At 44.3% G+C, this 24,246-nt stretch overlaps 2 protein-coding genes across 8 annotated transcripts in view; one reads left to right on the top strand and one right to left on the bottom strand.

Moving 5' to 3' along the window:
- The window catches only part of EIF2AK1 (eukaryotic translation initiation factor 2 alpha kinase 1), a 38,930-nt gene that overhangs the window by 8,464 nt on the left and 6,220 nt on the right, over positions 1-24,246 (top strand). For 3 of the 7 annotated variants that reach the window (XM_023197774.3, XM_023197778.3, XM_023197780.2), the window contains exons 3-11: positions 2,359-2,492; positions 3,563-3,600; positions 5,335-5,434; positions 6,277-6,357; positions 7,870-8,065; positions 9,556-9,616; positions 11,358-11,685; positions 13,978-14,089; positions 15,431-15,531. In XM_023197774.3, coding sequence (XP_023053542.2) covers positions 2,359-2,492; positions 3,563-3,600; positions 5,335-5,434; positions 6,277-6,357; positions 7,870-8,065; positions 9,556-9,616; positions 11,358-11,685; positions 13,978-14,089; positions 15,431-15,531 — 1,151 coding nt within the window. The remainder of the gene's footprint in view (positions 1-2,358; positions 2,493-3,562; positions 3,601-5,334; positions 5,435-6,276; positions 6,358-7,869; positions 8,066-9,555; positions 9,617-11,357; positions 11,686-13,977; positions 14,090-15,430; positions 15,532-24,246) is intronic. The other 4 variants (XM_023197775.3, XM_023197776.3, XM_023197777.3 and 1 more) reach the window with 4 other exon arrangements.
- On the bottom strand, positions 16,709-22,548 carry ANKRD61 (ankyrin repeat domain 61). Its single transcript, XM_023197782.3, has 3 exons — positions 22,038-22,548; positions 20,357-20,454; positions 16,709-17,813 (listed from the first exon to the last, which is right to left on the bottom strand). Exons 1-3 carry the CDS (start codon positions 22,251-22,253, stop codon positions 16,853-16,855), a joined length of 1,275 nt encoding a protein of 424 aa, XP_023053550.1. The 5' UTR covers positions 22,254-22,548; the 3' UTR covers positions 16,709-16,852.

The raw sequence follows: 24,246 nt of genomic DNA on the forward strand, positions 1-24,246 counted from the left end.
CTGGGCATGGTGACGGGCGTGTATAATCCCAGCTACTGGGGAGGCTGAGGCAGGAGAATTGCGTGAACCCGAGAGGTAGAGGTTGCAGTGAGCCGAGATTCCACCATTGCACTCTAGCCTGGGCAACAGAGTGAGACTCCGTCTCAAAACAGAGCAAAACAAAACAAAAAGATACATTATCATTTTGATAAACTTGACTGGACATGAAAAATGGTACAAATATCTGTACATTGTATACTTACTGTTTCTTGAATAAAGCAAGTAATACACTCTGCATTCCAAGCAGTGGCATATGTGGTGGGAGGTGGGGTAAACAGGAAGTGTGTTCCTTAGGTTCTGAAGCGTTGGTACCTGGGGATTATTGTATTAGTCTCATCAAATAGAGAAGCAGATTAGGATAATACAGCAATCTTCCCCATAATTAAAGCAATCCTGTGAATTTTACTGATTAATTTATTAGTAAAATTTACTGATTTACTTTAATTTTAAGAGAACATATTTTTCTTTTTTTGAGACAGAGTCTCTCTCTGTCGCCCAGGCTGGAGTGCGGTGGCGTGATCTCGGCTCACTGCAACCTCCGCCTTCCATGTTCACGCCATTCTCTTGCCTCAGCCTCCTGAGTAGCTGGGAGTACAGGCGCCCGCTACCACGTCTGGCTAATTTTTTGTCTTTTTGGTATTTTTAGTAGAGATGGGGTTTCACTGTGTTAGCCAGGATGGTCTCGATCTGGTGACCTGGTGATCTGCCTGCCTTGGCCTCCCAAAGTGCTGGGATTACAGGCGTGAGCCACTGCGCCTGGCCTAGATGACTGAATTTTAAAACAAGGTTATTTAAATAAATGTTTTTGATGTGATCAGTGAGTTGATAATCTAAATGGAGAATTTTCTTTCTTTCTTTTTTTATTTTAAGCAACAAATTTGGCTTTCATAAATGTAGAGTTTTTGATGTAGAAAGAATATCCTTGGTGGGGTATGATGACTCATGCCTGTAATCCTGGCACTTTGGGAGGCCGAGGTGGGCGGATCACAAGGTCAGGTGTTCGAGACCAGCCTGGCCAACATGGTGAAACCCCGTATCTACTAAAAACACAAAAATTAGCCAGGTGTGGTGGCGGGTACCTGTAATCCCGGCTAGTCGGGAAGGTGAGGCATAAGAATCCCTAGAACCCAGGAGGCAGAGGTTGCAGTGATCTGAGATCATGCCACTACACTCCAGCCTGGGCAATAGGGTGAGACTCTGTCTCAAAAAAAAAAAAAAAAAAATTAGCTGGGCGTGGTGGTGTGCACCTATAATCCCAGCTACGCAGGCGTCTGAGGTAGGAAAATTGCTTGAACCCTGGAGGCGGAGGTTGCAGTAAGCCGAGATTTTGCTATTGCACTCCAGCCTGGATGACAGAGCGAGACTCTGTCTTAAAACAATAACAACAACAAAAAAACCAACAATATCCTCTTTGGTATCTGTATTTGTTGAATGAGTAGGAGCCAAGACACCTTTGTGGAAACTTCTTTTTCTAAGGAGCTTGATATTTGGTTTATACACGTGTGTACCATGGGCTCTTTGTATGTTGTTTAAAGGTATTTCATGACGACGAATGGTCACTTTGGTTGTAAGTTCTCATCATATGTTTGCTCTCCTGCCCTTATTCTTCTCTTACTGACTAACAGCAAAGGGTAATGTGTGGAATGTCAGAAGACTTTGTTTACTCTTTTTTTTTGTTTGCCCTTGTTTTAGAAAGAGCTTAGTACTTTACTGACTAGTCTTGGTAAACAAGTGACTGTACAGGGTAAGAGAAGTAAGTATAGTTGTGCTTTTCATCCATGCGTGTAGTGTACTAGTTGCTCCTTTTAGAGAATCATTCCCCAAATTTCTTCGCTTTTTAAAAAAATTCATCTAAGAGCTGGGCATGTTGGCTCACACCTGTAATCCCAGCACTTTGGGAGGTGGAGTTGGGCAGATCACTTGAGGCCAGGAGTTCGAGACCAGCCTGGCCAAACCCCGTCTTTACTAAAAATAGAAAAATTAGCTGGGCATGGTGGTGCATGCCTGTAATCCCAGCTGCTTGGGAGGGTGAGGCAGGAGAATCACTTGAAACCGGGAGGCAGAGGTTACAGTGAGCCAAGATAATTGTCACTGCACTCCAGCCTGGGTGACAGAATGAGACTGTCCCCCCCAAAAAAAAAAAATTTCTTTTAAGTTATTCTAGAGAACATTCTCCAAGTTTAATGTGTTTATAAATGTAGTATTTTTCCTATTGAGGTTTTTGTATATATTGCTGTTATTACACACTCTTCTCTATGTACGCTTTAAAATTGCCATTAAAGATGTTTCTAATAATAGTTTTTCATATTCTTTTTATAGTACTTTGCCAGACCTTTATCAAAATGGGACTGCTGTCTTCTTTCACTTGTAGTGACGAGTTTAGCTCATTGAGACTACATCACAACAGAGCTATTACTCACCTAATGAGGTCCGCTAAAGAGAGAGTTCGTCAGGTAAGCCCTAAAAAATGTACTTTGGGTATGACAAAAATATCCTTTAATTTTAAGAGGACATGTTTTAACGCACTATGTAATTCTAATTATAAAACAAGTTTTTAAAAGTATAAACTCTAGGCCAGGGGTGGTGGCTCATGCCTGTAATCCCAGCACTTTGGGAGGCTGAGATGGGAGGATCATTTGAGGCCAGGAGTTCAAGGCTGCAGTGAGCCATGATCGTGCCTCTGCACTCCAGCCTGAGCAACAGAGTGAGAACCTGCCTAAAAAAAAAAAAAAAAAAAGAGGAGAGGCAAAGGAGAGGGCATAGATGGACTAGGATCTTGAGATGATTTTATTATTTTTGTTTTGTTTTGTTTTGTTTTGTTTGAGACGGAGTCTTGCACTGTCATCCAGGCTGGAGTGCAGTGGCGCAATCTTGGCTCATTGCAATCTCTGCCTCCCAGTTTCAAGCGATTCTCCTGCCTTAGCCTCCCAAGTAGCTGGGACTACAGGCACCTGCCACCATGCCCAACTACTTTTTTATATTTTTAGTAGAGACAGGGTTTCTTCATGTTGGCCAGGCTGGTCTCAAACTCCTGACCTCGTGATTCGCCTGCCTCAACCTTCCAAGTGCTGGGAGTACAGGCATGAGCCACCGCGCCCGGCCTAATTTATGGTTTTTACTTAGTAAGATGGGAGGTGGTACAGGATTTTGATTAGAGGAGTGACACAATCTGACTTACATTTTAGCAGGGTCACACTGGCTGCTGTGGTGAGAATGAACTGAGGGGGCACAGGCAGAAGCAGGGTGCCAGGTGCCACCATCCACGCAAGAGAGGTGGGCAGGCGGGGGGGTGGGGAGCTCCTGCATGGATTTTGAAGGTGATGTCAGTCTTGTCTGCTTCCTGGTCAATTCTCAGCTTTGAAATATTTTCATTTGTAAACTCTTAAGTAATGCTGAAAAAGCCAATGGTTTTTAAAATATTGTTTGTGTATTTGGGGTTGTTAATGTCATATTGAATTTTGATAGATTCTTTATTCCATGCAAGTTTTCCACATGCTTTTAAAAAACAATTTTTTAATTGTAGGATCCCCGTGAGGATATTTCTCATGTTCAGAAAATCAGGTATGTGTGAGAAACTTTCTTGATTATGCAGACTATTGAAAAGAAATCAATATCAAGAAAATACTGGTTTGAGGTTAAAACATAATATCGTTAGTATTGTTTATGAACATGAAACACTTGGTTCTCAGCAATTGAGTACTGCTCCAAGACTTACTTTGCTTCTCATTCCCTCCTCTTTGATCCTCTGCCTTTCAGCATTTAGCGTGGATTCCGTGGTCACACTCTTAATTCAGATTCCTGATACCCAGGCTCTGCTGAGGGGCCGTTGAATTTTGTCTAGTTTAAATACTAGTTTAAAATCCAGCTGGTCTGACCTACATATTCATCAGCTCATGAACAGATAACCATGTGGTCTATCCCTGCAATAAAGTGTTATCCATCTATTAAAAGGAATGGAGTACTGATTCATGCTACAATATGGATGAATCTTGAAAACATCCTACGTAAAAACAGCCAGTCATAAAAGGCCACATATTGTGTGATTTCATTTCTGTGAAATGTGCAGAGTAGGTGAATCCGTGGAGACGTAAATAGTGGTTTTATGTGGGGTTGTGGGTAAATAGTGGGGTAAGGGAAGGATGGGGAGTGAAAGCCAATGGATATAGGGTTTATTTTGGGGGTGATGAAAATATTCTGAAATTAGGTAGCGGTGATGGTTGCACAACTCTGTGTACTAAAAACCACTGAATTGTACATTCGAGAGGTGAATTTGACAATATATGAATTATAGCTTGATATAAATAAAGCACTCTACATTAAAAAAAATCTAACTGGTCTACATCATTAAGAAATTTAAGTAGCTGCGTGTGGTGGCGCATACCTATAGTCCCAGGTACTCGGGAGGCTGAGGCAGGAGGATTGCTTGAGCCCAGGAGTCCTGGGCTATAGTGCACTATGCCAGTCTGATGTCCGCATAAAGTTTGGCATCAGTATGGTGACCTTGACTTCCCCGGAGCAAGGGACCACCAGGTTGCCTAAGGAGGAGTGAACTAGCCCAGGTTGGAAACAGAGTAGGTCAGTACTCTGGTGCTGCGTAGTAGCAGGATCACACCTGGGAATAGCCACTGCAGTCTAGCCTGGGCAACATAGCTAGACCCTGTCTTAGAAGAAAAGGAAATAAAAAATACATTTCAGTGATTTTTTTTTTTTTTTTGTGACAAAGTCTTTCTCTGTCACCCAGGCTGGAGTACAGTGGCACAACCTTGGCTCACTGCAACCTCCGCCTCCTGGGTTCAAGCAGTTCTCCTGCCTCAGCCTCCCGAGTAGCTGGGATTACAGGAACCCACCACCACACCTGGCTAATTTTTGAATTATTACTAGAGACAGGGTTTCACCATGTTGGCCAGGCTGGTTTTGAACTCCAGACCTCATGATTCACCCTCCTCGACCTCCCAAAGTGCTAGGATTACAGGCGTGAGCCACCACGCCCAGCTGAAATTTCAGTAAATTTATTTCTGAGCTTAGCTAACCAACTGCTGGCTGTTAGTGATTCTTAGGATTTCTGCTGTACAACACTGGTAATGATTTCTACTTGGAATACCAGTTACTGGTAAAACACTTGATTGTGTTTTCTTCAGAGGGATGAAAAATTTCATTTTAGCCCATCCTTTCCAAATCAGCACAACTCAGTGATACATGAGGTTTGTGAGGTTAGTAATCCCGTAAGCATGAAGTATCCTAGAATGTTTTGATTCTCTCACGTTTTAATATTGATTGATTGTATTTACCTTTCAGATCAAGGGAAGTAGCCTTTGAAGCACAGACTTCACGTTACTTAAATGAATTTGAAGAAGTTGCCATCTTAGGAAAAGGTGGATATGGAAGAGTGTACAAGGTGATCTTCCACGTACTTGTTTTGACCTAGTACCCTAAATAACTGTGTTTTTAGACATTGTTTTCATTATTCTTTTATTTATTTATTTATTTTGAGACAGAGTCTCGCTTTGTCGCCAGGCTGGAGTGCAGCGGCGCAGTCTCAGCTCACTGCAACCTCCGACTCCCTGGTTCAAGCCATCCTCCTGCCTCAGCCTCCTGAGTAGCTGGGACTACAGGCATGTGCCACTACACCCAGCTAATTTTTGTATTTTTAATAGAGACGGGATTTCACCATGTTGGCCAGGATGGTCTTGATCTCCTGACCTCGTGATCCACCCACCTCAGCCTTCCAAAGTGCTGGCATTACAAGTGTGAGCCACCGTGCTTGGCCTGTTTTCATTATTATTATATAAAGTACTCAAAGGAAAATTCCAAGAAATCACATATATTTACTTTTCTTTAACATTTGCCATTTACGGGGAAGTGGGCAGGTTGTAATGTTTTTTCTAACTGTGTTGATTCTTTACATGGGTTTTGGAAACTTTGAATTTTTGACCTATAGTTAATTTTAATTAAAAATGTGTTACTAAAAAAAGTTGTGCCACTGTGTTTTGAGCTTACATAGACTTTTTGCTAACATTCCTGTTCTTCAACTGAGAGCTTCTTCGGAGCTACACTCCCAACACTATCTGAAAAGCTCTTGATCTGGCTGACTTCCCTGAACATAGTAAGGAGACATGTCTTTAGCTATATTTTAACTCTTTGGCTAGTTTGGATTGTCTAAGCTCAGATTAAAAGAACTTCTTTATTCAGTTAAAGTTGAATGACACAATATACTTTGTCTTTTCTTCTACTTTTCAGGTCAGGAATAAATTAGATGGTCAGTATTATGCAATAAAAAAGATCCTGATTAAGGGTGCAACTAAAACAGATTGCATGAAGGTATGATTTTTTAAAATTACTTATTTTGAATAATTGTGTATTTAGTTCTTTTTGAAAGTTATACATGTATGTGTGTATATTTGGCAAAAGTAGGCAGTGTGGATTTCTAGTTTACTAGCAACGTGGTTACAGTAAAGTACCAAAATTAAATTATTATTATTTGAGATGGAGTTTCACTCTTTTGCCCAGGTTGGAGTGAAGTGGCGTGATCTCGGCTCGCTGCAACCTCCACCCCGCTGGGTTCAAGGATTCTCCTGCCTTCCAAGTAGCTGAGATTATAGGTGCCTGCCACCACGCCTGTTTAATTTGTGTATATATATATATATATATAATATAATTTAAAAATATATTAGTTTCTTAAAATGAATGATTGATATATAATATAGCTAGTTATGAAAAAACAGGAGCCCAGTTCTAGTTCAGTCTTCTCCCTGACATGCTGTGTGGTTCTGGATGAGTTGCCCAGTCCTCTGAGCCATTTCTGTCACCTGCCCTGAAATAGTAGTGACAGTAGTGATTTTACTTACCTTGGAGGACTGGGGTAGGAATCAAAAGAGAGAATGGTGATAAGTGTCCTATAAAAAGTGTAAAGTACTATATAAATATGTTATTTGGTTGCTGTAACAATTGCCATTTGTCTCTCAAAAATATTTCCATTATATTGGCTGGGTGCAGTGGCTCACGCCTGCAATCCCAGCACTTTGGGAGGCCGAGGCAGGCAGATCACTTGAGGCCAGGAGTGTGAGACCAGCCTGGCCAATATGGCACAACCATGTCTCTACTAAAAACACAAAAATTAGCCGGATGTGGTAGTGCATGCTTGTAATCCCAGCTACTCAGGAGGCTGAGGCACGAGAATGACTGGAACCCAGCAAGACTTGAACCCAGCAAGCAGAGGTTGCAGTGAGCCAAGATGGCACCACTTCACTCCAGCCTGGGCAATAGAGCGAGACTCTGTCTCAAAAAAAAAAAAAAATTCCATTATTTTAACATAATATAGATGCCTTAGACAGAGGAGTTTTCATTACTGATGCTCCTGCATCTTATGATGGGATTATGTCCTGATAAACCCATCATAAATTGAAAATATTGTAAATTGGAGATGGAGTTTCGCTCTGTCGCCCAGGCTGGAGTGCAGTGGCGCGATCTTGGCTCACTGCAGGCTCCGCCTCCCGGGTTCACGCTATGGAGATGCATTTTAATATGCATAACCTACCGAACTTTGTAGCTTACCCTGCCTACCTTAAATGTGCCCCGAACACTTACATCACTCAATAGTTGGACAGAATCATCTAGCACAAAGCCTATTTTATAATAAAATACCACATATCTCATGCACTGCATATTGCAAGCCAGGGAAAAGATCAAAATTCAAAGTATGTCAAAAATTGTGTTGTCTTCACACCATTGTAAGTCAGGGGCCATCTGTATTTTGCTCTGGAACAAGAAGTATTGCATAAACATTTAACAAGTTATCAGCAAAAGGCAGATCTAATTCCATTTCTTTTCTAGGTCCTACGGGAAGTGAAGGTGCTGGCAGGTCTTCAGCACCCCAATATCGTTGGCTATCACACTGCATGGATAGAACATGTTCACGTGATTCAGCCACGAGGTAAGCCGTTTTTGATGACGGTGGTAGTTGAAGCATTGGCAAACTTCAGCCCGTGGACTAAATCTGGCCTGCCCTTGTGTTTGTACATACTACAAGGTGAGAATGGTTTTTACATTTATTTTTATTTTTATTTTTTTCGAGATGGAGTCTCGCTCTGTTGCCCATGCTGGAGTTCAGTGGCATGATCTTGGCTCACTGCAACCTCTGCCTCCTGGGTTCATGCCATTCTTCTGCCTCAGCCTCCTGAATAGCTGGGGCTACAGGTGCCTGCCACCACGCTTGGCTAATTTTTTTTTTTTTTTTTTGTAGTTTTTAGTAGAAATGGGTTTCACTGTGTTGGCCAGGATGATCTCAATCTCCTGACCTCGTGATCTGCCTGCCTTGGCCTCCCAAAGTGCTGAAGTTATAGGCGTAAGCCACCACGCCCAGCCAGTTTTTATATTTTTAAATATTTAAACAAAATCAAAAGATTTTGTGAAGTTAATTTGTGAAATTAATTTCTTTTTTTGAGACAGAGTCTCTCTCTGTCACCCAGGCTGGAGTGTAGTGGCATGATCTTTGCTCACTGCAACCTCCACCTCCTGGGCTTAAGCGATTATTCTGCCTCAGCCTTCCGAGTAGCTGAGATTACATGTGTGCGCCACCATGCCTGGCTAATTTTTGTATTTTTAGTAGAGACGGGGTTTCACCATGTTGCCCAAGCTGGTCTCGAACTCATCTAGTGTGATCCATGTGCCTCAGCCTCCCAAGGTGCTGGGACTATAGGCATGAGCTTCTGTGCCTGGCCCAAAATTTAAATGTCAATAAATAAAGCTCATTCATTTATATATTGTCTATGGCTGCTTTTTACATTTATATTTAGCTGGGGGTGGTGGCTCATGCCTATAATCCCAACACTTTGGGAGGCCGAGGCAGGCGAATCACAAGGCAGGAGTTTGAGACCAGCCTGGCCAATATGGTGAAACCCCATCTATAATAAAAATACAAAAATGAGCTGGGCATGGTGGTGAGGACCTGTAGTCCCAGCTATTCAGGAGGCTGAGGCAGGAGAATCATTTGAACCCAGGAGGTGGAGGTTGCAGTGAGCTGAGATCATGCCACTACACTCCACCCTGGGCGACAGAGCGAGAATCTGTCTCAAAAAAAAAAAAAAAAATTAATTTTGTTTTAAAAATAGAGATCAGGAATCTCACTGTATTGTGCATGCTGTTGTTAAACACCTGAGCTCAAGTGAAGCCTTAGCCTCCCAAAGAGTTGGCATTACAGGCATGAGCCACTGGGCCTATGGCTGCTTTCGTACCATAACAGGATTGATCAGTTACAGCAGGGTCCCAGAGGGCCCTAAAACCTAAAATATTTACTATCAAGTCCTCTGTAATGTTTGCCGACCCCTAGTGTAGTTGCATGGCTTTGTTTTTATGGTTCGTAACACGTGCCATTTGAATAAACTTTTTGTACTTTGCCAGAAAGTCATGACAGTTTTAGACTTACAGTCTCATTTGACACAGTTTGTATATTTTAACTCAGTCTTTGACTACAAATTGAAAAACTGGGCTGTTTGAAGATGATTGTTTGTTTTTGTGCAGCAGACAGAGCTGCCATTGAGTTGCCAACTCTGGAAGTACTCTCCGACCAGGAAGAGGACAGGTATGTGAACTGGTGTGTCCTGTTATATATTAGGACATTACCTCTTGTCACCTGCACTGGGTTTTGTGTGTGCGTGTGTGTGCGACAGAGTCTCGCTCTGTTGCCCAGACTAGATTGCAGTGGCTCAATCTCGGCTCACTGCAGCCTCCGCCTCCTGTGTTCCAGCGATTCTCCTGCCTCAGCTTCCCCAGTAGCTGGGACTGTAGGCGCCCACCAGCACACCTGGTTAATTTTTTGTATTTTTAGTAGACACAGGGTTCCACCATGTTAGCCAGGGTGGTCTTGATCTCCTGACCTTGTGATGCGCCCGCCTCGGCCTCCCACAGTGCTGGAATTACAGGTGTGAACCATCGTGCCTGGCCTGCATTGAGCTATCTTCGTCTTTTGCTACAAGGACCTCAGGAGGAGTGTTTTCAACTTTGCTTATTTTCATTACAAAATGTTAAATTATTTCTTCCTTTCAGATATTTCCTGTCAGTATTTTTTTTTTTTTTTTTGAGATGGATTCTTGCTTTATTGCCCAGGCTGGAGTACCGTGACGTGATCTCAGCTCACTGCAACTTCTGCCTCCCAGGTTCAAGCGATCCTCCTGACTTAGCCTCCCCAGTAGCTGGGATTATAGACCTGGACCACTATGCCTGGCTAAGTTTTGTATTTTTAGTAGAGACGGGGTTTCACCATATTGGGCAGGCTGGTCTCGAGCTCCTGAACTCAGGTGATCTGCCTACCTTGGCCTCCCAAAGTGCTGGGATTACCGGTGTGAGCCACTGCGCCTGGCCTATTTTTTATTATTTTTGTTGAGACAGGGTCTCGCTCTTTTGCCCAGGCTGGAGTGCAGTGGTATGATCTCAACTCACTGCAACCTCCAACTCCTAGACTCAAGCAATCCTCCCACCTTAGCTGCCTCAGTAGCTGGGATTACAGGTTTGTGCTACCATGTCTGGCTGATTTTTGTGTTTTTTTTTTGTAGAGATGGGGTTTTGCCATGTTGCTCAGTCTAGCCTCCAACTCCTGAGCTCAAGTGATCCTCCCGCCTTGGCCTACCAAAGTGTTGGGATTACAGGCGAGAGCCACTGTTCCAGACCTGTACATTGACTTTTTTTTTTTTTTTTTTGAGGCGGAGTCTTACTCTGTTGGCCATGCTGGAGTGCAGTGGCGTGATCTCGGCTCACTGCAACTTCTGCCTCCCAGGTTCAAGCAATTCTCCTGCCTCAGCCTTCTGAGTAGCTGGGACTATAGGTGCATGCCACCATGCCTGGCCAATTTTTGTACTTTTTAGTAGAGATGGTATTTCACCATATTGGCCAGGCTGATCTCGAACTTCTGACCTTGTGATCTGCCTGCCTTGGCCATTCAAAGTGCTGGGATTACAGGTGTGAGCCACTGCACCTGGCCAACTTTTTTTTTTTTTTTTTTTTGGAGACGGAGTCTCACTCACTTCGTCGCCCAGGCTGGAGTACAGTGGCACGATCTCGGCTCACTGCAACCTCCACCTCCTGGATTCAAGTCATTTTCCTGCCTCAGCCTTCCCAGTAGCTGGGATTACAGGCGTATGCCACTATACCCGGCTAATTTTTGTATTTTTTAGTTGAGATGGGGTTTTACCATGTTGGGTAGGCTGGTCTCTAACTCCTGACCTTAAGTGATCCGCCCGCCTTGGCCTCCCAAAGTGTGGGATTACAGGCATGATCCCGTGCGCTCAGCCCATTGACTTTTATGTTTACTTTTTTTTTTTTTTCAGAGAACAATATGATGTTAAAAATGATGAAAGTAGCAGCTCATCCATTGTCTTTGCTGAGCCCACCCCAGAAAAAGGAAAACGCTTTGGAGAATCTGACACTGAAAATCAGAATAACAAGTCGGTGAAGTATACCACCAGTTTAGTCATAAGAGACTCTGGTGAACTTGAGTCAACCCTGGAGCTCCAGGAAAATGACTCGGCTGGTTTGTCTACCGGTTCAATTGTGGAACAGCAGCTGCCACTCAGGCGTAATTCCCACCTAGAGGATAGTTTCACATCCACCGAAGAATCTTCCGAAGAAAATGTCAACTTTTTGGGTCAGACAGAGGTAGATTACTTTCCCAGACCTTCCTAGTTTGTCCAGTAGTGATTGTATTGAGGACTGTGCAGGTGTGTGGCCTTCTCTCACCCACTCTCAGCTCCGGCACTTCTGCCCTGCGTTCGGTCTCTTGTGCTAGCCATGTTCCCCTTGCCATGTGACCTTTGTGTTCGGTTCTCCCTTCTTCACTTACTTAACTCCTCCACATCCTTTTCTGGCCTCCCCCCTCCCTGGCCATTTTCAGCTCCAGATCATCTTTAGTGTGTACCCTGGAGTTAGCGGCCTCACTCACACTCTGTTTCTGTTGTATGTTAGCATCATGCCCTAAAGATATATTTATGCAAAAAGATTTTGTAGCATGACTTTAGGTGAGTCCCAGTAGGATTACCAGGTCAGTATTCAGGATACTCTTTTTCGTTTTAAAATTGATTTTATTTTAGTTGTAGTTTTCAGGATGCTCTTGTTGAGGGTTATACTGATATAACCCTCCTTCCATGGTCATGCTGCCACCATGCTTTCACCAGTATTTTAAGTAGTAATATTAAAACCAGGAACATTGGGCTGGGTGCGGTGGCTCACGCCTGTAATCTCAGCAGTTTAGGAGGCTGAGGGCAGATCACCTGAGATCAGAAGTTTGCGACCAGCCTGGCCAACAAGGTGAAACCTCGTCTCTACTAAAAATACAACAATTAGCCAGGCGTGATGGTGTGTGCCTGTAGTCCCAGCTACTCAGAAGGCTGAGGCAGGAGAATCGCTTGAACCTGGGAGGTGGAGGTTGCAACGAGCCAAGATTGCGCCACTGCACTGTAGCCTGGGTGACAAGAGCAAGACTCTTTCTAAATAAATAAATAAATAAATAATCAATCAATCAATCAATCAATCTAAAACCATGAAAATTAACAGGGTCTACACATAATCTGTCTTGTTAGGATTATAAAACTGCGTATACCATCTACATAGACACAGTGCAGAATTAATTCTTGTCATAGAATATGTGTTTCTGAGCCTGTTTTTTTATTTGAGACAAAGTTTTGCTCTTGTCACCCAGGTTGGAGTACAGTGGCATGATCTCGGCTCATTGCAACCTCTGCCTCCTGGGTTCAAGCGATTCTCCTGCCTCAGCCTCCCGAGTAGATGGGATTACAGGCACCCACCACCTTGCCCAGCTAATTTTTTTGTATTTTTAGTTGAGACAGGGTTTCACCATGTTGGCCAGGCTGGTCTTGAACCCCTGACCTCAGGTGATCCGCCCACCTCAGCCTCCCAAAGTGCTGGGATTACAGGCATAAGCCACTGCACACAACCGAGCCTGTGCTTTTATTTTATTTATTTATTTTTTTGGAAACAGAGTCTCCAAAAAATCTTGCTCTGTCGCCCAGGCTAGAGTGCAATGGTGCGATCTCGGCTCACTGCAACCTCCACCTCCCAGGTTCAAGTGCTTCTCCTGCCTCAGCCTCCTGAGTAGCTGGGACTACAGGCGCCCGCCACCATGCCTGGCTAATTTTTTTGTATTTCTAGTAGAGACGAGGTTTCGCTATGTTGATCAGGCTGGTCTCGAACTCCTGACCTCATGATCTGCCCGCCTTGGCCTTCCAAAGTGCTGGGATTACAGGTGTGAGCCACCGCACCTGGCTGAGTCTGTGCTTTTTTATGAAACATAGAACTTTGAACACTTTCACCTGAATCTGGATGATTTGAGTTTGGGGGACTTTTAATCAGAATTGATTCATTTCTCTGTATTTTATTTGGAAAATTTTGTTAGATGCCTCAATCAGATGGTATATACAGTGGGCTACAGTAAGCTTAATGTTTGCTTACCTTTTTATTGAATAAGTTACTAGTTATGTACAATGTGAAGCCAGACAAAGTATATATACTTTGTAGAAATATATAGAGTAGTAGAATATCATACAGCCATTCTTTGTTGCTTTCTCTTAGCTTTAAAAACTGTTTATGTAGCAAGCAGCCCAGTTTCAGGACCAGTTACTCCGGGTCACAGTTGAGAGTTTCTACCACTGGACTCCTGCCTGACTTCAGCCTGGCCCCCCCTTCTGCTGGTATTACAACACCCTGTTTTAATTATCGCTCTCCTTATCTGTTGCTTTCATTAGACTTTGGCCTTCTTGGGTGGGCCTGTGTCCTCAGCAGTTCTGTCTTGCAAAGGGAAGTCCACACAGATTAAATGACTTCCCTAGAGGCCTACTGTCTTGGCCCAGAATAGGCAGATGAGTATTTGTTGGCTAAATGAATAATGCGAGTGAATTGTGCAAAGATGGGAGCCGGCACTACCTCCTCTCCTAGGCCCAGTACCACCTGATGCTGCACATCCAGATGCAGCTGTGTGAGCTCTCGCTGTGGGACTGGATAGCCGAGAGAAACAAGCGCAGCCGGGAGTGTGTGGACGAGTCTGCCTGTGAGTACCATCTGGGTCTGCCGGGCCAGGAAATAGACACAGTCACATCTTCCCCATCTCATGTAGGAGTTGCCTCCAGGTGCTTTGTTTTCATTTTCCTTTTTTTTTATTTTGTTTTATTTTTTTGAGACAGAGCCTTGCTCTGTTTGTTGCTCAGGCAGGAGTGCAGTGGTGCATTCACTGCTCACTATAGCCTTGGCCTCCCTGGCTCAAGCGATCCTCCCACCTCAGCCTCCTGAGTAGCTGGGACTACAGGTGCTTGCCACTATGTCTGGCTGATTTTGAAAAAAAAAATTTTGTAGAGACCAGGTCTCATTATCCTGCCCAGGCTGGTCTGCAACTCCTGGTCTCAAGCAATCCTCCTGTCCCCGCCTCACAGAGTGCTGAGATTTTAGGCGTGAGCCTCTGCGCTTGGCCAGAACTTTTTCTCTACCAATTTTTTTTTTTTTTTGAGACGGAGTCTCGCTCTGTTGCCCGGGCTGGAGTGCAGTGGCTGGATCTCAGCTCACTGCAAGCTCCGCCTCCCGGGTTTACGCCATTCTCCTGCCTCAGCCTCCCGAGTAGCTGGGACTACAGGCACCTGCCACCTCGCCCAGCTAGATTTTTGTATTTTTTAGTAGAGACGGGGTTTCACCGTGTTAGCCAGGATGGTCTCGATCTCCTGACCTCGTGATCCGCCCGTCTTGGCCTCCCAAAGTGCTGGGATTACAGGCTTGAGCCACCGCGCCCGGCCTTCTCTACCAATTTTTATGTTAGTCCTATAAAACCTCTCCATCCTCTAAATGTATGTCATCATTTTAATAGATGAATTAATGGACTTACATTTTGTGGCCATATGCTGTGTCATTTTTGGAAAGTGAGGCATTCCGGATGATTGACTCGTACTCCTGGAACTAACATGTTTTATCTTTTTTCTTACTCCATTATTTGTAATAATATCTTTAATCCTCTGTGGGCTAGGATACCAGATTTATTAGCATTAAATCCCAGAATGTCAAGAGTTGAAGATAACTTAAACTTTATCACATCTAGTTGCCTGATACCCAAGAATTATTTAAAAAGTCATTAGTACAGGGGAGGGCTCTGAGTGAAGTTAGAGGTGCTTTCTTTCTGGTTGACAGAGTCCATCAGCTGTTGAGTGCTGCTTTGTGATGGTTTGTTTGCTAGCTAAGGAACCCTTTCTGCTTATTTCTAGGTTTCAGACCATTCTGCCTTGACTTTTGAAAATCTGATTGTTCTTAAGTGTTAGATGTTAATGTATTTAGAACGATATTAATATTTAAATGCCAATGTAATGAGTAAACAAATTACAGAAATAAAGCTATTTTTTTTTACTTCAAGGTCCTTACGTTATGGCCAATGTTGCAACAAAAATTTTTCAAGAATTGGTAGAAGGTGTGTTTTACATACATAACATGGGAATTGTGCATCGAGATCTGAAGGTAAGTGGGGGTGATGAAATCATTGAAAGCAGTGGTGGCTTTGTATCAGGGATGACTTGATGTTGGTACATTGAATTAAATAAGATTACATGTCCTAGTTCATTTGTTTAGGAGGTTATAATTACTGTCAGACAAATCATTGTTCGATAGATCCAGAGTGAGAAAACATTAGGTTGAATTTTTTTTTTTTTTTTTTTGAGACAGCGTCTCACTCTGTCACCCACGCTGGAATGCAGTGGCGTGATTACAGCTCACTGCAGCCTCCAACGCCTAGGTTCACGCGATCCTCCCACCTCAGCCTCCCTGGTAGCTGAGACTACAGGCATGTGCTACCTTGCCCAGCTAATTTTTGAATTTTTTTTTTTTTGAGACAGAGTCTCACTCTGTTGCCCAGGCTGGAGTGTAGTGGCACAATTTCGGCTCACTGCAAGCTCCGCCTCCCGGGTTCACACCATTCTCCTGCCTCAGCCTCCCAAGTAGCTGGGACTACAGGTGCCCACCACCACGCCCAGATAATTTTTTGTATTTTTAGTAGAGATGGGTTTTCACTGTGTTAGCCAGGATGGTCTCGATCTCCTGACCTCGTGATTCGCCCGCCTTGGCCTCCCAAAGTGCTGGGATTACAGGCATGAGCCACTGTGCCTGGCCAAGTTTTTTGTAGAGATGGAGTTTTGCTGTGTTGCCCAGGTTGATCTTGAACTCCTGGGCTCAAATGATCCTCCCATCTCGACCTCCCAAAGTGCTGGTATTACAGGTGTGAGCCAGTACACTTGGTTGTAAGTTGACTTTTTTAAAGTAGTAATTTTTGGGCATTTGAAAATCCTCTGTGGAGTATGAGTACTTGTTTTCAGGTAGTAAGTGTTCTCTGAGTACTGGTAAAATCAGTGGTGCTAAATGTACTTAGTGCTGACAGAAATACTTATTTATTGTTGCAGACTTAGAGGTAAACTCTGTAATTATTCATCTTAAAGTTTAACAAAATGGGAAGTTTTTTTTTTTTTTTTTGCTGTTTTAAAAAAGTCTGTAATGACTATTTGGTTTTTATCCACAAAAGACTATCAAGAGAGAAAATACATTTGTGTCTTTGGCTGCAGAGACTGACATTAATTTGCTTACTTTTCAGCCCGAAGTTAAATCATGGAAAGGGCACGAAAAAACAAACCTAGGAACAAAAATGTTAATACGCACATCATTTTATTGTTTGGAAAGTGTTCAAGAACCAGTAGTTTGTACATTTGGGATGTCAAAGGTGATAGGTTAAGCATTTTCTGGGACATGTCTAGCCAGAAAATGCAGTTTGAGTGGCTGAAAGTCTCTGCTGCTATGAAGCTGGGAGGTCTTGTTTCAGGAGGTATGCCAGGTCGTAACAGCAGTAGACAGAATTCCATATCGTCACCGGGAGAAGTTGCTTCAAGTGCTGTTTGTATTTCTCCCCGTAAATATTCCTGATGTTTCTTTTGCAGATACCCTGTAGGGATAAAGGTTTTCGCGATTGCTTTATTAGGGTGTCCCTTAAGAGGCGGAATTCTGGTAGCATGATTCCTGCAGGGAGAATTCCTTGGTTATTGGTCATTCTCAGAGGATAAGCGTGATAAAGTAGCCTGGCCAGAAGTGCCGTATCTCTTACGTTGAAACTGCGCTGAAGGTACATATAAATTGGAGATTCCCCGTTTCTTGTTAAAATGTTAACATTTGCTTCAAAGTCAAGCAGGAGATTGATGATTGCCTCTCTGCCTCCAAAGCATGCCTCGTGGATGGCTGTTTGGCCTTTGTAGTCCTGGGCGTTGACTTTGGCTCCGTGAGTGAGCAGCAGATGGATGCAGCTGACCCCCGCCCCGAGCAGTCGGCCTGCTTTGCTTGATGCGGTGCACACTGCAAGCTTCAGGGGCGTGTTTCCCGTGGAAGAGACAGCACAGTTGACGTTTGCTCCACAGGCAATGAGCGTTTCCATCATCTCCTTATTCAGCATGTTTGCGGCCATGTGAAGGGGCGTCATGCTGGCTTCATTAATAGCATTGACATCGGCACCATTTTGGGCCAAAATGGAGAGAACTGGATAGCAACCATATGCTATGGCCAGGTGGAGTGGTGAACGTTTGTTGCTTTCCCCTTGAGCGTTAACTTGAGCCCCGTGTGCACACAAGATGCGGAGACACGTGATGGCGTTATTCTGAATGTCTGTTAGGATCCTGTGCATTCTGTTGCCTGGTTTTGCCCACGTGGTGGAAGTGACTGGCCAGTGCAGTAGCATTAAGTTGAGTGTGGTGAGGCCCGTCATGTCCCTGGAATGGGTATTGATTACACGTTACACTGAGTTCACAGTGGGAATGGCTCTACGTGAACAGTTAATGCTTAAGAAGCCAATATTTATTTGAAGTCAGACCCTTTAATTACCTTAAGGATGTGTTTCACAATCTGTATTGCTGGGTAGTTTCTCGCTATCCCAGGGTTTTTTGGGGGATGTGGTGGGACGCATCCCTACACGATGGGGCCTAGCTTCATTTTTTGTATATATACATTTTTTTTTTTTTTTTTGAAAAATTCTTTTCACTTTTTTACAATGTCGTGAAGGAGGCCCAGTTTCTTGGAGCAGCCTGTTTTTACCCGTGCTGTCCCCGCTAGGGCTGTGTCCCTTCAAGGCTGTGTCTTAGTGATTACTGTAGCCTGGCACCTCACGTAGTGCTGGGCTGGGTTACTGGCTTTCCGTGAAATTGTGTGGACTTGAGTGTGATCTGTTATCACCATAGAAGTGAGCCGTGAAGGCCCGAACTCCCGTTGACTCCTTTCTTAGTGGCTCTGTCTCTGCTCTCCTACCTGACATTTTTATGCGTGAGTGTGTAGGGAGCAGAAGAAGTGACGGGTTGAATTTGAAGACCCGTGATCATTCCAAAGTTCATTCCCTGCTCCAAGCCAGGTGGAATGAGCATTTTACAACTTGGCCCTCGTCGCAGAAGCACTTCCAAAAATTCCTTTGTTTTGGCAGAGGAAAGGGAAGGTTTATTATGTAAATCTAACTGCTCTGCTAAAATTAGAAAATGATTTTAGTTCACATATATTTGTTTAGCATGAGGCCCTGGGCTATGGATATGGTGAAACAGCAGGTGGCCCCTACCTTTGTAGGGCTTACAGTCTATCAGGGAAGATAGACGTGAAACAGTGAAACAGCTCAGTAAATACTGGAAGCCGGCAGAGTTCTAGAGGGGTGCAGAAGCCTCACATAGCGCATGCGGTATGCAGGGTAGGAAAGGGTCCCCTGAGGAGAACGGGGCGAGTCTGTGATGATGGAGATGTGGAAGGGACTTCGAGAGGACTTGCAGAGCTGGGGTGAGGTGCTCAGGGAGAGTCTGGGAGCAAGCAGGTCGGGTGGGTTCTTCTGGAGCGTGGGAAGGATTTGGGGTAAGAAGTTCTATTATTATTATTATTATTGGGATGGAGTCTTGCTCTGTAGCCCAGGCTGGAATGCAGTGGCGTGATTTCGGCTCACTGCAACTGCTGCCTCGTGGGTTCAAGTGATTCTCTTGCCTCAGCCTCCCTAGTTGCTGGGATTACAGGCGCCTGCCACCACGCCTGGCTAATTTTTGTATTTTTAGTAGAGATGGGGTTTCACCATGTTGGTCAGGCTGGTCTCAAACTCCTGACCTCATGATCCACCCACCTCGGGGTCCCAAAGTGCTGGGATTACAGGCGTGAGTCACTGTCATCAATTACTACTTAATTCTTTTATTCACTCAGATAGTATTACTGGGCACTTGCTAAGTGTCAGGCATTGATTTGGTTGAGGTGGTGGAAATACAGTGGTGCACAAGGTGAACTTAGTGGAGAGTAATAAACAACAAAATCTATTATCAGCCGGGCACGGTGGCTCACGCCTATAATCCCAGCACTTTGGGAGGCTGAGGTGGGTGGATCACGAGGTCAGGAGATCGAGACCATCCTGGCTAACACGGTGAAACCCTGTCTCTACTAAAAATACAAGAAATTAGCCAGGCATGGTGGCGGGCGCCTGTAGTCCCAGCTACTTGGGAGGCTGAGGCAGGAGAATGGCATGAACCCGGGAGGCGGAGCTTGCAGTGAGCCGAGATTGTACCATTGCACTCCAGCCTGGGCGACAGAGTCAGACTCCATCTCAAAAAACAAACAAAAAAGAAAATCTATTGTCTACCTATATTTTATTTTTAACACCTAACTTTGGTGGTTAAACTTGTTGAGGGCCATGGCAAGGACTTTACTGCATTCCTCACAACACCACCATTGAGCACTTAATCCTCAGAATGTGCATTAATTTGGCAAAATGTTTGTGATGTTGGATTTTTCTCAGTGTTTCAGATTATCTCATCTACTCAGTAAAGACATTGGTTCATTCATAACATGATAATGTGTAGTCTGTCACCTTGAAGAATGAACATGTCCAAACCTAAGTGGAAAAAAAATGTATGAACTGAAAAAAATCTATATCAGGTATATCCTCACTTAGAAATGATTGCCAGTGAGGCTGGGTGCTGTGGCTGAAGGCTGTAATCCCAGCACTTTGGGAGGCCGAGGCAGGTGGATCACTTGAGGCCAGTAGTTCAAGACCAGCCTGGCCAACATGGTTAAACCCTGTCTCTACTAAAAATACAAAAGTTAGCTGTGCATGGTGGTGCACGCCTGTAGTCCCAGCTACTTGGGAGGCTGAGGTGGGAGAAGCTCTTGAACCCAGGAAGTAGAGGTTGCAGTGAGGCGAGATTGTGCCACTGCACTCCAGCCTGGGTGACAGAGCGAGACCCCTGCCTCAAAAAAAAAAAACAGAAGAAAAAAGACATGATTTTCGGTGGAGTTAACTTACCTGACTTCTGGGTCAGCACCATGCTGTAACAAGCAGAGCAGACTCTGGGCCTTGTGGTACTTGGCAGCCAGATGGATGGGGATGATGGACTCTGTCTGCTTTGGAGGGAAAACAAAACACATTACAAGTGGCCCTGTGTAGTTAAAAATACTGTTTGTGTTAGCTTGCCATTTCAAAGGCAGTACATTTATTTACTGTCTCATTGGCTCACTGTTTTTCTGGTATGTGCATTGAAAGTTTCCTTTTCTACTACCCTGTTTTAAATGATCAAAACTCAGTGGATTCCCTACTATAAAATCTGTGTTTTATAGAAACGCACATTTACTGAGGCAACAGAAATAACACTCGAAAGCTTTGGAAAGTTTTGAAAGTTGATTCTTCTGAAGAGCCCGTGGTGTGATATTAATGGTACTTGCTATGAAGTCACTTAGTCCTTAAATTAACCCACAGGGTGATGGACAAGTAGGTGCTGTGTCGTTGCCAAAGTCGTATTATCAGCAGTAAAACCTGAATCTTAAGGGTTTTCAAATATAATGCAGCATATGTTCTGTCTATGATTAGTAGAGCTGTTTGTGCCAACTTTTTTTTTTTTTTTTGAGACGGAGTCTTGCTCTGTCGCCCAGGCTGGAGTGCAGTGGCTGGATCTCAGCTCACTGCAAGCTCCGCCTCCCGGGTTCACGCCATTCTCCTGCCTCAGCCTCCCGAGTAGCTGGGACTACAGGCACCCGCCACCTCGCCTGGCTCGTTTTTTGTATTTTTTTTTAGTAGAGACGGGGTTTCACCGTGTTAGCCAGGGTGGTCTCAATCTCCTGACCTCGTGATCCGCCCATCTCGGCCTCCCAAAGTGCTGGGATTACAGGCTTGAGCCACCGCGCCCGGCCGCCAACTCTTAAAATACACACATGTAAGTAGTGGTTTTACACCGTGGCTATAAGACAAGACAGTAGGGTACAAGAGAGGGTGACTTCCTTTTTGAAAAAAAAAATTTAATTGTAAAGGTAATAATCATTGTATAAACATTTAGAAACTGAAAATGTATATATTAAAAAGGGAAAAACTATGTTTTGTTTGTTTGTTTGTTTGAGATGGAGTCTTGCTCTGTCATCCAGGCTAGAGAGTGCAGTGGTACGATCTCAGCTCACTGCAACCTCTGCCTCCTAAGTTCAAGTGGTTCTCCTGCCTCAGCCATCTGAGTAGCTGAGATTACAGGCTCCTGCCACCGTGCCCGGCTAATTTTTGTATTTTTAGTAGAGACGGGGTTTTGCCATGCTGGCCAGGCTGGTCTCAAACTCCTGACCTCAGGTGATCCACCCACCTCGGCCTTCCAAAGTGCTGGGATTATAGGCATGAGCCACCGCATCTGGCCAAAAAAGGGGAAAACTAATTTGACTCGGAGACTAATAAACTAATAAACTCGGAGATTAGCACCATGGTTATGTTTGAGAGGTGACATGAATGGTCTTCCAGCCACACAGGATCTGGTGTTTTCTCATGTTGGTTTGTGTGTGACATGTGCAGGGGAGGCTTTGCGGGCTTTTGGGAGCACTGCAGTGTGTGTGGAGTGAGCTGGGGTTGTGCCTCGTAAGGGCTGTGAGCTCAGCAGTTGCACCAGCTTTAGATGCTGCTCCTTTCTAAGCAGCCTGACTTTTTTCCAGAAGTGACTGAGCAGAAAAGAGGGTACCTGGCTCAGAAGTAATCTGCTGCTGGTGGAGTTGGGCAGAATGGTGATGGGCTGGTTGACAGGGTGATTTCTCAGGAGTGCCTCGATCGTGGTGCAGTCTTCTCTCATGATGGCTTCATAGAGTTTCGAGTGAAGTGCTGCGGATGGGCCATCTTCCAGGGACATGGCACTGTCAACCACCAGGTCTCTGCTTCCTTTCCTGGGTATATTCCCCATGAGAAAAACGTTAAGACTTCAGGGGAAAATGTTGTTATGGAATTGGTCAGTTTCAGCTCTTTATGATGTTTCAGTTCAGTTCTAGAACTGTTCTAGAATTTGTCAAGAATTGTATCTGTGAAGGCAGTCCATCAAAGTTTGGAACCAAGCATCCAGACTTTGTTCCTTGATCATATAATGTCAAATGTCAGCAGTTTTTAGGGTTTTCTACTCTGTCATAAAGACATATCCAAGCTATTAGCTTCCACCTTTATTTCTGATTTCTCTCCAGTTCAAGTGTAGCTGAAACAATGATCAAAGCTAAAAAAGAGGAATTTATACATTAAAATACAAAGTTAAAATTATTACTTTTAAAGTAAGAAAAGTTTTAACCCATTTTTTAGTTTTTATTATAATAGAATCTTCCCTCTCCCCGTTACAGGTTCCGTTTTTCTCTGGCATAGGAATAGTTTGAGAGATGTTTTGGGTCTGCACTCGTTGCTTAAATAAAGCCATTTAGTGTGATTTATTAGTTCCTAACTCTGGCTAATACATATGAGTTATCTGGGAGCTTTTAAGAAATATTCAAGTTGGCTGGGCGTGGTGGCTCATGCCTGTAATCCCAGCACTTTGGGAGGCCAGGGCAGGCAGAACACGAGGTCAAAAGATTGAGACCATGCTGGCCAGTATGGTGAAACCCCGTCTCTACTAAAAATACAAAAATTAGCTGGGTATGGTGGCGTGCACCTGTAGTCCCAGCTACTCGGGAGGTTGAGGCAGGAGAATTGCTTGAACCTGAGAGGCGGAGGTTACAGTGAGCCAAGATGGCACCACTGCACTCCAGCCTGGCAACACAGCGAGACTCTGTCTTTAAAAAATAAATCAAAGTTTTTTCATAGTGTAAGAAGCATACTCACCCATCCAAACCCAAAGAATGAACTTGGAGGCACAAAGAACAGTGAAAGTCAGACTTTTAATAGCAGTCTTGTAAGGTCGTGTGTCTGGTAGGCAGGTACACCCAGGGCAGTTACAACAGGTAATTTATCTCCTAGCGTGCAAGTCCCTACCTCTCGGTTCCTCATTGGTCAAGGACTACAGGGTTACGGATCTTCCCAGAAGTAGCCTGAGTTGCATTATCCCCTTAGAAGGTTATACCCTGGTCCCTTCCCCACTTAAGTTTGGATTTTCCAATAACGAAACTGTCTTCCCTTTTATGGGCTGACTTCTCCTTTACATCCTGTTCGCTTATTGTGATCTTCTAGGTGGATGAGCCATGCGGTTTGTTACATTCGCAGGCTAGCTGCCAGTGCTTAGATTTACCATGCCTTGAAAAAGCCATTTAAAATGTTTTCTCACACATAGAAAATCACATCTCTGGATGCGACAAGACAGTTCTTTTCCTTTCCTTCCCTTTCCCTTTCCTTTTTTTTTTTTTCTGTCTTTGAGACAGAATCTCACTCTGTCGCCCAGGCTGGAGTGCAGTGGTGTGATCTCGGCTTGCTGCAACCTCTGCCTCCCAGGTTCAAGCAATTTTGCCTCCGCCTCCCGAGTAGCTGGGATTATAGGCATGCACCACCACACCTGGCTAATTTTTGTACTTTTAGTAGAGACGGGGTTTCACCATGTTGGCCAGGCTGGTCTTGAACTCCTGACCTCAGGCGATTCACCCGTCTTGGCCTCCTGAGGTGCTGAGATTACAGGCGCGAGCCACCGTGCCCGGCCGAGGACAGTTATTTCTAAGAGCTTCTTGGGTAATGATGTGCAGTAAGGATTGGGAGGCACTTGTGTACAAAGCATGCTCTACATTAATATTCTCCAAATTTAGAATAGCCTTGGGACTTTTAGTAATACTGATGCTTGCGTCCACCCCCAGGAGTTCTGATGCAGTTGGCTTGGGGAATGGGTTGAATGTTGAGTTTGTTTTTTTTTTCTTGAGGCGGAGTCTCGCTCTGTCACGCAGGCTGGGGTGCAGTGGTGCAATCTCGGCTCACTGCAACCTCTGCCTCCTGGGTTC

This window comes from Piliocolobus tephrosceles, chromosome 8 (genome assembly GCF_002776525.5).
Source record: "Piliocolobus tephrosceles isolate RC106 chromosome 8, ASM277652v3, whole genome shotgun sequence".
In the NCBI taxonomy this organism is placed as follows: domain Eukaryota; kingdom Metazoa; phylum Chordata; class Mammalia; order Primates; family Cercopithecidae; genus Piliocolobus; species Piliocolobus tephrosceles.